This window comes from Ips typographus, linkage group LG4 (genome assembly GCF_016097725.1).
Source record: "Ips typographus isolate SLU linkage group LG4, UJ_Ityp_2.0, whole genome shotgun sequence".
NCBI lineage: Eukaryota > Metazoa > Arthropoda > Insecta > Coleoptera > Curculionidae > Ips > Ips typographus.
The window spans coordinates 7,938,161-7,951,529 of NC_138425.1; the positions used below are offsets into that span (position 1 = coordinate 7,938,161).

The 13,369-nt window shown below is 36.2% G+C and overlaps 2 protein-coding genes across 2 annotated transcripts; one reads left to right on the top strand and one right to left on the bottom strand.

The window, feature by feature from the left end:
- The first annotated feature begins 4 nt into the window (after positions 1–4).
- Positions 5–6,881, top strand: LOC145727679 (uncharacterized). Its single transcript, XM_081977458.1, has 6 exons — positions 5–3,354; positions 3,412–3,530; positions 3,716–6,160; positions 6,210–6,389; positions 6,442–6,676; positions 6,765–6,881. Exons 1-6 carry the CDS (start codon positions 156–158, stop codon positions 6,845–6,847), a joined length of 6,261 nt encoding a protein of 2,086 aa, XP_081833584.1. The 5' UTR covers positions 5–155; the 3' UTR covers positions 6,848–6,881.
- ry (xanthine dehydrogenase rosy) lies at positions 6,858–12,823 on the bottom strand. Its single transcript, XM_081977460.1, has 24 exons — positions 12,428–12,823; positions 12,232–12,289; positions 12,016–12,112; positions 11,778–11,935; positions 11,475–11,720; positions 11,268–11,421; positions 11,008–11,193; positions 10,794–10,948; positions 10,615–10,743; positions 10,302–10,550; positions 9,965–10,252; positions 9,638–9,913; positions 9,415–9,584; positions 9,199–9,354; positions 8,798–9,106; positions 8,549–8,749; positions 8,363–8,499; positions 8,162–8,298; positions 7,936–8,105; positions 7,787–7,884; positions 7,555–7,730; positions 7,277–7,500; positions 7,054–7,221; positions 6,858–7,000 (listed from the first exon to the last, which is right to left on the bottom strand). The coding sequence occupies exons 1-24, from the start codon at positions 12,491–12,493 to the stop codon at positions 6,950–6,952; spliced, it is 4,059 nt and encodes a 1,352-aa protein (XP_081833586.1). The 5' UTR covers positions 12,494–12,823; the 3' UTR covers positions 6,858–6,949.
- Between the last annotated feature and the right edge of the window lie 546 nt (positions 12,824–13,369).

Genomic DNA, 13,369 nt, shown 5'->3' on the forward strand with positions numbered 1-13,369 from the left:
CTAAAATGACGTTGTCAATGTTATTACAAAAGTATGACAGACAGTCTTTAATGCAGAAAATTTCTGTAAACGAATGTGAAAATATTCAACTGCCTTTTAATTCCAAACTTATATGGTAAAACAACCGCCTAACAATTATTCTTGACGAGTATGAAATGCCGAAAAAACATCATAAAACTCACCGGCACAAAGACAAGCAGCATTCCACTTCCAAAAGTAGTCGCAAACACAAACACGAGCATAATGAAGACAGCAAAAAGGTACAAGACATTTTTATAGGTAAACTTAAAGTTGATGAAAACGCTTGCGGTGACTGCGTGCAACCACAAACAACAAAGAAAGGCAATTCAGGTACCGAGAACCTTAAAAAATCAAGAGATTCCAAGGAGAAACATTCTAGAAAGAAAGATTCTATAGCTGACAGTAAACATTTGACTGAAAAAGCTGTACGGCATCATTCTCTCGAAAATAATGAGAACAGCCTCATAAAAACCACCAAATTGCTTTTCCGGAAAGAAAAGTCGTTTAATGATGCTATTCTTAAATCTACAGGACCAAAGATAGACGATAAAGAAAAAAAGCGAGAGAAAAAACACAAACATCACAGTAGAAATGTGGAAGACAGGAAAAAACTTAAAATTGAAACTCTTGAGAACAAAACTTTACTGAAAGAATTAAAAGAGAAACGAGACAAATCCCATAAAGAAAAACATAAATCCAAAAACAACTCCCCACATCGAGACGGTCAAACCTTTAACAGAGTACAAGAAGTGATATTTTGCCAAGTTAATCAGACCCCTTATAAACTTAAAAATGATAAGCCTCACTCTGAACTAAAGGAACTTTGTCGTCAGCAGAAAAAGGAACACAAACACTCTGAGGAAAGGTGCAGGAATAATGAACCAAAGCATTACAGACCGATTACTGATTTTACGGTCGGGAGTGTAGAACCGGAGCTTTTCCAATTTAAAACACGTGAAAAACCTGAAAGTGAGCAGTACATAGCTCAGACTCAGTACGCGGATTTTCACTCAAAAGCAAAACGTTCTAAAGAACACCATCAAAGACATTCATCCAAAACGGATAAACAGTTGCCCTTCCAGGATTTCAATTTCAGTGAAATCAGCTTAAACTTTAACGAAAAATTTTTGATGGCTGAGCAGGAAAAACGGGAAAAGCAACATATAAAACATTACCACAAAAGCGAAGGTAAAACGGAACATCATAGGAAACATGAAAGTCACAGTAAAAACAGACAATCTTTGGAATTTAAGAGTGAAGCTTCACAAGTTGAAGAACAGAAAATTCATAAAATTGTAGAAAACGACCTTAAAAGCTACTTTGGAAAGATTCAAAATCTTATTGATAAGAAGTTAGATGCCATTTTGCATACAAAGCAATCAAAGCAAGGCGACTCAAGTGTAAAAAGCGAACGTAGTAGATCTGGAACGAAAGAAAAGAAAAGCCGGAAAGATAAAGTCAAAGAATCCAGAAAAGTAGATGGCCCTTCAGAAAGTGACAAAATCACCAAGGAGGAGTTGGTAAAAGAGGTGTTAAAATATTTCAAAGAAAATGACAACTCTCTAATAACATGCAAAAGAAAAAAACTTGAAAAGGTGGGCGATAATTCTCAGCTAAACACTAGTAAAGAAGCTTATCAAACTGACGATCATAAATGCAAAGAACACAAAGAATCAATGGATAAAAGTGGTGAGGAACCCACCAAAAAGCGTGATAAAACACGAAGAAGTGAGCCACTTCAAGACTTCTTGTTATCATCACATAAACATCATCAGAAACGCAAATCTTTGGAGGGAGAAGCGCCAACAAAAATGTTTGACAGTGGTCAAAAACAATTACCTAAAAAACACAAAGACTTGGTTGATTTGTCAGTAAAACACTATAACTCCGCATCCAGCAGTCGTTCGTTTTCTCAACAAAACATTGCAGCCAGTTTAGATCCAATGTTGAAACACTATTTGTGTGCTGCAAGTGAAGACTCTGTTAGGCAGAAGTGTCAGGATCATCGAAGAAGTTCATCTCCAAGCAAATTTTTGACTCAGATGCACAAAAGTCCAGTTAAAACTGAAAAATCGCCACATCAAGAAGACAGACAGAGAGACACTAAAAAAGGGTATTTAAGCATCAGCCCTCCTCGGTGCCCTTCCTCACACGCCATGCCATTTTTGCAAGACATTTTCTTACCTCCTGAGAACTTTAGAACTCAACAAAAAAATCAGTTTATAGTTCAAGGAGTTGAACCTCCAATTTCAGATGTGAAAAGCTCCAAACGTGGTCACGTGAAAAAGTTAGAATGTAAAACTATGTCAATTGTGGCGATTAAATCGCAAAAGCAACCGAACGAATTATCCATTCTTACTCAAACACAGGCTAGCATTAAGACTTGCAAACCATCAAATGAAAGGGAGTTCGTAGAAAGAAGGAAATTGTCTAAAAGATTTAAGATGTATGACAACTACTCTGGACTTAAGACAGATAATGACGAAGATGAAAGAAGTACAGTGAGCGATAGCGCGAGAGTATTGTCCGAACCTTCTGAAGAAGTTCTGCTAAAAGAAAACCTGAAACAGCCAAAGAGACCGGTAAAAATCTGTGAAATGGAAACACTACCAATATCCAAAAAGTGGAATCGAATATCAACTCCTAGAAATTCCTATTTGAACAATATTATTGAAGAACCTTCAGATATCAAGAATGATGACTATTTTGTACCCCTTGGCGGTACCGAGGAGGTTTACCGTAGAACGCTAACCAGCAGCCACTCAGATTACTGTTTTAAAATCGATAGAAAGCAGGCGAATTCTAACGTTAGTATCCAGTCTAGAGACACAGAGTATGGTGCTGAACCTGTTAATATTGCTCTGGAAAGAACTTACAAACCGCAAAAGTCTAGAAGCGACTGTCAATTAACAACTAGCGTGAGAAGACGACATCCGGTTTATATTTCCAAGTCTGATATTTTCTTAGAAGGCAATTGCGGCAAAAAAGTTATGAAAACTATTTTCATGGCTGATACCAGGAGATTTGCACCAAAAATCAAACCGCGAAGCCGGTCAAATGTGAAAACAAAGGATGTACACACAACTTTTAGTAAAGAATGTCAAACTGATATTGAACCAGTACAACCGAAAATTAATAGAGTGACTTTGGAAGAAGATATTTCCAGAAAGACTCCTATATTAACAACTAATGTTGCTGTGAGCTCACATCTTCTAGATACCAAAGTTGAAGACACCAAAATATTAAAGAGAAAAACTCCAGAAACTGTCGATACTGCCGTTGGGCCACCCGAAAATAAATTTAAAATCAATCACGTGGTTGATATTGCAGTTGGTAAGTTTCGAATTCGTTTTATCATAAAAAGAAGATTTTAAGGGAATGTTCTGGTAGGTAGCAGTGAAGTGAACTTGCCAGTTAAACCAAAGGTTGAAAGGAAGAAAATTGAAATTAGAACTCGTAAATCTACTGCGGTTTCGCCTGTAAGATTTGCGGAAGATGGTCCTGCACATGTAAGTATTAGTTTTCTAGGCAGTTTGTTTCGCAACCCCAAATTAACTGTGAAAATACACAAGTTACTAACAATTAACTGTACAAAAGTTTCAACTCACAACGACTTAATGAAACATAGTACTTCAGCATTCTGAAAAAGAAGTTTTTTATATTTCCTGAAATAATTTATATTTAATTTTACTAGAACCCTGCCAAGTCGCCCATAAGAAAGTTCTTCGTCCAGAAACCACAAAATCCAGTAATACCAAAGTTCCAAAACCAAACAAAAACTAAACCACCTCTAGAACGCAGCCCCCTCAGAACTCCTCAAACTCCCAGAGTTGCGGAAATAAAGCGAACTCAATGTATAACCCCAAAACCAATCTTAGTAACACCTAAAGTACCCAAAGCTCTGGAAACTACCCCAACACCGGAAGAAACGTGCGTACGCCTCTTCCACAGCAAAGAGAAAAATATCAATTTGTCCACTAAAAAGTCGCAAGCCACAAAAGGTGCCAGTGAAAAACCTGCACCTATAGTGACAAGCGCACAACATGCAGAAGAAACCAAAAATCGTTTTAAAGCCCCATCAGTAGTAGAATCATGTTTCCTTCATTCTACTAAAAAAGATTCATTACAAACTGGAACAACAAGCAAACATCCGATTATTGTTGGTACAGCGACGTGCGGTTTTCAACCTGGAGCTAAAATTGCCTCAGCTGAAGGTTCTACTTCTTCTTCTGTAAGTGACGCAGACCCCCGTCCAATTAGACGTAGCAAATCTCTAGTTGAAGTCGACAAAACTAAAAAGATCAATCTTGACAAATCCAAATCAGAAATATGCCGTACTAAAAAGGTTTTAATATCTAATTTGTTAAACACTAGAGATAATAGCTTTATTAGCGAAAGATTGGAAAAGTTTGCCAATAAACCTAACTTACGATGCACATCAAAATCCCATGGATCTTCTTTAGACAACTACATTAAAGGTAAATTTACTAGCAGACTTTTCCTAACTAAAGACTATAAGGCAGGAGCAATCAGTTCGTATCAAAAGCGGAAATTATATGACGAGGCCAGACGACAAAAAATGAAGAAAAACTTTTCTTTTCGGAAAGATGTGGAGGTGGGGCCTCAAGTTTTTGAAGTGCATTTCCTATCAATGATCAATCAGTCCAAACAAACTGAACAAAGTTTGCAGGCCCCTGTCGTAAATTATACATCCAACTGTGTGGTTCCTACAGATGGTCAAAGCTCGAAAAACCACCTAGTGAAAATAAAAGCAAGTTACAGTCAACGAATAGCCGTTGATGAAAATCATCAGCTAAAAACGATTTGCAAGAAGATTATGGGTTTGAGTGGGTTTGATGCAGAGTTACTGAAAGGAAGCACTTGCACCTGTAGTGAGGTTTCTAAGCAGTGTTCCTCATGCAGGGCTTTTGTAGCGTTGATGGATAAGTTGCATGCATCTTTAGAAAAATATAGAACAGATTCCGGACATAGCTGTAAAATAATTGAGCCAGAAGAATCTATCACTCGCTTGCAAAAAATTGAAGAAATCTACCCCACTTGCTTCAACAAATCTTCAAATGAGTCAGCGCCCGATGAAGTGGCATCAGCTTTTAATATAGTAGACTCTGACAAACCTATCATCCAAGAAGTCCAATCTTCACAAGACGACTTAATTTTAATACCTCAACCAATGAGTTGTCCAGTTTTAGCGACCAATTCTTCATCATTCGAGTTTCTGTACGAAGAAACCAGCTCATTGGAGAACGAATCACTAGTTCGCGATGCTTTATTAGCAGATCTCCTAAAACCCTTTGATCAATCATTTGACATGAATACTAACCAGTATAACGTGGAAATGCCCTACTTTCATAACGCCAGCTACGAAAGCACTACTGTGTCCATTGAGAGCGGATATGGCAGTATAAAGTCTAACTGTTGCGGAAATTCACTTGCGAATTTTTTCAAAAAACCAAATATATCGGCCCTGTTCAGACCACCCAGTTCAAACAGCAATCGTAGTGAAATTAAGCCTGATGCTGATGAAAAAAGTCTGGTTTACGAAAAAATGACGAAGAGTTGTCAATTGTACGCCAAGAAAGTGAGAGCAGTAAGTGAAATGAAAATTGAAAGCAACACTGAAGAGTTTCAGGAATTTTCTTTAAAATTTTTACTGAGTAACGACGGGTCGATTCTACTAAGAAGCGGAGTTAGTGTATTATCTTTGAGAAGCGTATCTCAACAAAACTTGAATGAATCCATTGAAGTAGCGCCTACTGATGTAGTATTATTGGACGGATTGAAAGGATACAACGTAGTTTTTCCCAATGAGAGTTTGAACACCCATGTCAGTGTTTATCTAGACAGTGACGTAATTAAAAATGAAAAGAAACAAAGCAATATTACATTGGATGTAAAAAGCTCGTCTGTGATGTACGGTGAATTTTTAACAGCACTTACAAAAGCCTACGATGGAGAAATGGCAGTGTGTAACCTGCTATTGGATGATGAAGATGTGGATTGTGCTATATCAAATGCATTGCACCGTAAGAATGAAGAAAAAAGCAGTCGGAGATTGAAGAAGTTATTTTCAAAAAAGTCCATTGACTCCGGAAACAAAGAAACAGTTTCGCACATTGAAGTAACTAAAATAGTTTTTACCAAACTTGTTTTTTAATTATAGTTCATAGGTATTCAATGACAAATCAGTGATTGCCAAGCTTCAACATCTGGCCACCAATTCCAGAAAGTGTTTCACCATGTTGGCTGACGCTGTCAAAATCAATGATGGCATTGATAACGAACTGAAAATTTGCGGTCTACTAAAAATGTTACAGCGTATGGAAAGTGGAGATTTCATTTTAGAACAGGTTGCTAACAGCTGCAATAAACTAAAATATATCTTAAAATCATATTTTATAGGTAAAAGATACAGAGCCAGAAACTTGTGTTCGTACTCAAGTTTTGGAATCAATTATTGCACTTCACAAACTAGGGCTGAAGGATAGTAAAAAGTTAAAAAAGAAGAACGTTTCTGAGAAATTCAAACTGATAAAGCTGCTGGTGCTTAAGTATAGAGTGGGTTTGCTGTACAAAACTGATGCTATAGTGGTACTTATTTGGCGTGGTGTAATCAGTACCGAAAATCAGCTCAAAGGTAAGTTTTGCAAACTATACATATGTGATAAAGTCAAGCTTCAAAAGTTTTAAAACAATGAATTTAGTAATATGTAATTGGTTTTCAGCTGCGGTTATGTTCTTATTGCGCTCAAACACTGCCCACATAGACCTTAAACAACTGGAAGAATATTGCAAATGTACTAAATAAAAAAAATAAATAATAGCATCATTTTAATTGTGAATCGCTGCAAGAGTAATTTGCTTTTTTAACTTTTAATCTTTTTAGAATTTCAAATACTTTAAGTTTCCCTTACACAACGACATTCCATGGCTTAAAAGTGCCAGGTTCCGGATTTCCCACCTATAAAGGAAGATTAAATATTTACTGAAACTTACTCAAAAGCAAACTAATACCTTTGCAGTAATATTATCACGACAAGCCATTCTAATTTTGGCTGCTGTAGCTGGCGCGTCTAATTTGAATATCTCAGTTACGCCACTCTCTAATCTGGCTGCTTTTATAGCATCTTTGATCGCAAATAATACAGAACATGCTAAGAATAGCGGAGGTTCTCCTACAGCCTAAACTTAATTGCGTTAGTATAAGACTTTAGTTTGGTCAAATTTGACTAGTAACCTTAGAAGAGTAAACCGCTCTTGGATTTGAAGAACCTTTCAACAACGACACGTTAAATTCTGCAGGGATATCGCCGAAACCTGGTATTTTATAAGTTCCAGGTCCTCTAGTAAACAACATACCAGTAGGCGAGTACACTAATTCTTCCATTATGAATAAACCATAACCTTGCATGAAAGCACCTTCTATTTGACCAATGTCAATTGCAGGATTCAAACTCTCCCCTAAAACCATAACATCAGTGTAATGAGTAAAAACAGAACACTTAAATTTAAAACCTAAATCCATCACAATGTCGGTTCTCAATACTTTATGGTCACCAGTAAGTGTATCAATTTCGACTTCCGAACAAGCAACTCCATACGTGTAGTATCCGTATATGTTTCCTTCATTTGTTATCCAATTGTGTCCAATATTAGGAATTTGGTAAAACCCTTGAGCTGATAGACTCACGCTGTTACAATTAATATTCAGATTTAGACAAATATTAGTTAAAAAAACACTGCATACCTGTCAAAAAATGCAGCTTTGACCCAGTCTTCCCATTTACCTTTAGGATTGGCCAGTTTGTAAGGTTTAAGCCTGTCCATAATTATATTGCAAGCATTCTAGAATATTAATTATTAAACGCTAAGAAAGTATTAAATCTATTGAATTACCAAGACGGCCATCCCATTTAAGTCGCTGCCAGTACTAGCCGCAGTCGGACTTGTGTTTGGTACTATGTCAGTGTTAGTTTGATTGGTGTGAATTTTATGAGTAGGAATTTCCAAAACACGACTGGCTATCTGAATCATCTTTGTATATAATCCTTGACCCATCTCAATCCCTGTTTATAAAAAATTATATTTTTATTGTGTCGGAGGTTTTTAAGTTTTGACGAACCTGCATGGTGGATTAGAACAGACCCGTCCACATAAACGTTCACTAAAGCCCCAGCTTGATTCAGAAATTTGGCGCCAAACGCAATGCCAAACTTGGTCGGGAGGATACAGATTCCACGTTTTTTGTACCGATTTTGTCTATTAAAAAATGTTTTGATCAGCTATGATTACAAAACACACAATAATTCCAATGTATAGTTACTTATTATAGATATCTATGTCCTTCTTTCTCTTGAAATATTCAGAATTATCCAGACATTGTTTCCAGCACTTATCTATAGTGCAGTTTTCCAAAATTTGGTTATAATGAGTGGACTGGCCGGTTTTATATAAGTTATTCTAAAAAATAATTAGTTGAACAACCTGGCAAAATACGGACACACCCTACCTGGGACACCTCCATACGATCCATCCCTAAATAATCTGCAATATCCTGCACCATGTTTTCAGCTACAAACATACCCTGAGGACCCCCAAAGCCCCGAAAAGCAGTATTAGAAGGCAAATTCGTTTTACAAATCCACCCTGTAACTTTGCAAACGGGGATGTGGTAAGCGTTTTCGAAATGACATAAGGCTCGTTCAACAACCTAAAATAACCGTACACATACTGTGTTTTTGAACTGACATGTTTTTACCCCGATAGATAAATCGTGCGAAGATCCGCCATTACAGTAAATTTGCGCGTCGCAACCCAAAATTTTTCCGTTCTCATCAAAAGCTACTTTGTACTTCATGAGAAAAGGATGTCTTCCCCCGGTCATGACCATATCTTCGTCTCTGTCTAGAACGCACCGGATTGGTCGATTGAATTTTTTGGCAGCTACAGCAGTTGGAAGAGAAACCATGGCCGCTTTGGATTCTTTTCCCCCGAAACCTCCTCCGATTCGTTTGACTTTGCAGGTGATTTTATTCTGTTGTATTCCTAAGATTTGGGCACATAAATGCTGTAAACAAAGAAAACCTTAATATTACAATCTGTCAAGTGTTAAAGTATGCTATTTTTCTTAATATTGTTGCATTACTGACAATTACCTACCTGAATTTCAGTAGGATTTTGCGTGGACGAATAAATCTCCATTTCGTCATCTTCTTTCTTAGGCACCACTATTAAGCTTTGTGTCTCAAAGTAGAAATGTTCTTGACCCCCTATCCGACATTGACCTTCCAAAACATGCGGTGCTTCCTTAAACACCTTAAAATCATTATACGTTTTTCTAATATTTTCCGACACCTGTCCAGTACACCACTCTACCTGCTCTAAATTATCTCCTTGTTTAATTACTCGACAAGGATCGTAAAAAAACGATTTATGTTTAATAGCATCTTCAATACTGAGTATTACAGGGTGAATATCTTCATACTCCACCTTGACTAAGTTTGCAGCCTTTTGTGCTATGAACTGATTTTTGGCAACCACCGCAGCTATTTTATCATACTTTAGTTTCCCAGCAGTTACAAAAATGTGAGTTACGCACCAATAATTTGGCCTTGACTAGTGACTTCGTCGTAGTAGAACACCTTCTCGTCGTAAATGACGGTCCCCCAACAGTTGCGGTCTACTCCAATATCTTCTACGCCCACTACACCTTCTACACCATCAAGTTTTAAAGCTTCACTTGTATCTATGGATAGAATTTTAGCGTGTGCTCTTTTACTTGTAACAAAAACTAGAGTAAGTTCATTTTCAAAAAATGGAATATCGTCACAGTAAATTGCTTCTCCTGAAGCTTGTTTGTAAGCAGACATATGCACTAAAATCAAGTCAATGAGTATATTTTCCAGTAGAGAAAAGAAGAACTGACCCATTGGTCTGGCTACGGCATCATACTTCTGTTGAGTATCAGGCACCACGGTAAAATACTGAGAACTCTTCTGCTCAAACTCAGTTATTCCTTTAGCTCCACTCGATTCCCTGTCATCTTTTATACCATCAAGTTGATTGGCTATTGATAAGAATGCCTTAGTAACCAAACTCAATGCTAATGACTTTCTATATTCAATCATTCCTCCAGGTGCTGAAGGATCTAGAGGAAGATCCTCTAATAAAATATTGTGGGCTTCTTCTATTGTTTCTTTAGTCCAAGGTTTTCCTATGAATAGGATTATATATTTATGATCGATCTTCTGATTATCATTTACCTATCAAAAACTCTTCAGTTTTTGGGGCATTAACAGTCTTAAAACTCATTCCTCCAAATCCAAAACTTATTTTGGATACAATTGAAGAATTTTCCTGAAAAGTAACATTAACAGCAGCATTTACTATCGCTATATCATCTTCTCTACGTCTGGCTTGCTTGTAAGCCTCAAAATACTGATTTTCTTTAGAAAATGGTATGTGCATGGCTCGGAGGACTTCGTCGGGTTTTACTACTGTAGTTCTGTAACCTGGATGATTTATTTTAGTTTTATTAATTTACATATTAAGGTTTGCAGACAGTTTAATATTTACCTGTAAAGAAATTTTCATCTAACGTCACAAACCTTTGCCCATTTTTGTTGTGCTGAATTTCAAGTTTTACTTTAGCCGCCATGAGAATTGGCAGCAAATCGGAAATTGGACTTCCAGTCATAATATTTCCTAGCAATATTGTATTAAAAAACAACGTCTGGTGAATGATACTAAATTACCTCCAACAGCTCCAACGCTACGAATCTGTTTCCCTGCAAACCAATACAGCATATCTACAATAGTTTTGAAGAGTCGTGTTTTACATTCTGGATGTTTTTCTATTTGTTCTTTAAGGAAGTTCCGTAAATCTGTTAAAGTAACAGATGCTCCAACCCTTAATGAAATTAAATTACTTTCTCCATAAAATCGACTGTACTTGATTTAAGGTTTTACCTAATCCCTTCTGAAGTCTCCTCAATAACGTTCAACTCGCTAATTGCAGTGGGCTGAATAATAACAGGGTAAACCATTCGTTTAAACTTTGTTTCCACTCCAATTTCCGTGTTTCCTACAACAATTCTTGCACTGGGGAACTCGTGTTTTAAATCCAGTAAAACTTCAAAAGTAGTGGGTCTATGCCTACGTAGACGTAATAGTTGCTTGTCAACATAGATCGCAATTTTTTACAATATTGTCAAAGTTTTAGACTTTACCATGTTACATTAGGGCCTTTGATCAGTAAATACTGTTTGTCATACTTGTCGTACAGTTTCAGTTCTGGAGGAAAAATCGGTTCTTGAGAAGGATGATAAGGTGTAAATTCTTTGCTTTGAAACAATTTGTCTTCTGAAGAAGATTCTCCATTTTCTGGAAAAATATCGAGTCACTAAATTAAGAAAAAATACACATTCATCGCGTACCCTTAAAACCATTCTGAACTTTGCAACACTTTTCACCCATGCCACATACACCACCAGTACTACCACTGCCATTAACCAGACGTTTATTCCTAGAAACCTCCCAGTCTTCAGTGAAAGTTTTAAATCCTTCTAAAATCGGTCGGTATCCTGTACACCTGCATAAATTTCCTTGGAAAGCTTCTTCCAACTGGTGGTAACTAGGTTTTGGAGTTTGTCGGAGCATAGTGTACATTGACATTACCATTCCTAATTAATAAAACCCACTTTACCAACATCACAGTTTTAAAAGTTGTTGCGCAGTACCAGGAGTACAAAAGCCGCATTGAGAACCATGAGCTTTAGCAATGCGTTCTTGAACTGGATGCAATCGGGTTCTTGTGGACCCAATACCTTCTACAGTAGTAACAGCCAAACCATGCATAGAGCATACTGGTGCTAAGCAAGCATTAACTGGGATATGCCTGTAATTACGTTAAGAAGTCAAAGTCAGTCAGTTTTGCTCTAGTCAAAGTTTTGAATATCACTGTTTTGAAAAGGATACACTTCTTTCTTCTTGGCCCTATCAAACTTGGATACCATTACGGTACAAGCACCACAACCTCCTTCGCCACATCCTAATTTTGTGCCACAAAGTCTCACTTTAATATAGTATTAAGGATTAGGTATCGAATAAAAATAATAAAATGTGTAAATAAATAGACCGAGTTGTGGAAGTTAATGTCAGTTTAAATAGATAATAAAATATGCAAAAGGATACGTTTGTTGCGTAAGTAATAAAGTAGGGTCCATTCTGGGTCAATTAAAGAATCTTCAACCTGGAAATATTGATGTCAAAAATTTGTTTTATTTAAATTTCTACAAAGGCCATATTTAACAGAACTAACTATAATAGCTTGTAGACTTCAAGGCAAACATCATATGATAATATATTAAGTACAGCCAAATTGACTTACCTTCTTCCCATTCACATAAAATACTAAAGTGTTACTTAAAGTTGTGCGTTTATTCACTATAACCATCTTAAGAAATTACCGTATAAGTTCAACATGCACTATAAACTGTATAAACTACAGTCATAAAAGAGATTGGATAATGCGAGTATCAAGGTTTTTAAAATGTAAATAGTTCTGATAAAATTCTTTGTTTAATATTAAGCATAATACAACAACGTAGGAAAAATGAGTGTGTGGTTAATAAAAGCTACAGGGTGCGATGAAGACTGCGCTCGGCACTAATGATATTCAAACTTTAAATAAGAAAATAATTCTCTTGCGTGGATTTTATGATTTATGGCATTTTTTCGTCAAGTTAGGATAAACATAATAAATTGAGGAAACTGGTAATACTAGATTATTTTTAGCGTCAAAAATACACAGTACCAAATAATGGTTTCTATAAGACTTTAGTAAGTGATGTAAAGTGACTTTTGTTGCTATGCAATATTTTTTAATTAATTCATCAAGAATTAACAAAGCTGATAACAGATGTCATTGTCTTTTTAAACCATTTCATTGCGCACCTAATAATTCAAATAAACAACTGTCATAGTGCTAATCTAATCTATTTGCACATTATAAATGCAATGAATAGTAAGTAGTACAAGCATCAAAAACTTTTTTCACAAAACACTGTTCATTCAACTTATTAATGTAAATAAAAATCTCCTACCATAGACACGTTCTGTAAATAACAAACATATTTACTAGAAATGTGTTATCACTCAGCATTATGTTTACCATTATGAATTTCAACATCAGGATATAGATACATACAATAATCAAATAAGTTCAATATCATAGTATTGATAAAAACAGTAGGTACTCAAATATTCACATGCAAAATGCTTTCTCCATTTTGTTTTACTGGACAAATTTTCACGAACAATACCTAAGGTG

What these genes read in the sequence shown, in the direction of transcription:
- ry (XM_081977460.1), bottom strand. Translation starts at nt 12,493, where the DNA reads ATGGTTATAGTGAATAAACGCACAACTTTAAGTAACACTTTAGTATTT. An exon ending in TTATTACTTACGCAACAAAC is followed by an intron (nt 12,113 to 12,231) that starts GTATCCTTTTGC and finishes ACTATATTAAAG; the next exon opens with TGAGACTTTGTGGCACAAAA. An exon ending in TGCCGTAGCCAGACCAATGG is followed by an intron (nt 9,914 to 9,964) that starts GTCAGTTCTTCT and finishes ACTTGATTTTAG; the next exon opens with TGCATATGTCTGCTTACAAA.
- LOC145727679 (XM_081977458.1), top strand. Translation starts at nt 156, where the DNA reads ATGCCGAAAAAACATCATAAAACTCACCGGCACAAAGACAAGCAGCAT. An exon ending in CGTGGTTGATATTGCAGTTG is followed by an intron (nt 3,355 to 3,411) that starts GTAAGTTTCGAA and finishes ATGTTCTGGTAG; the next exon opens with GTAGCAGTGAAGTGAACTTG. An exon ending in CGGAAGATGGTCCTGCACAT is followed by an intron (nt 3,531 to 3,715) that starts GTAAGTATTAGT and finishes TAATTTTACTAG; the next exon opens with AACCCTGCCAAGTCGCCCAT.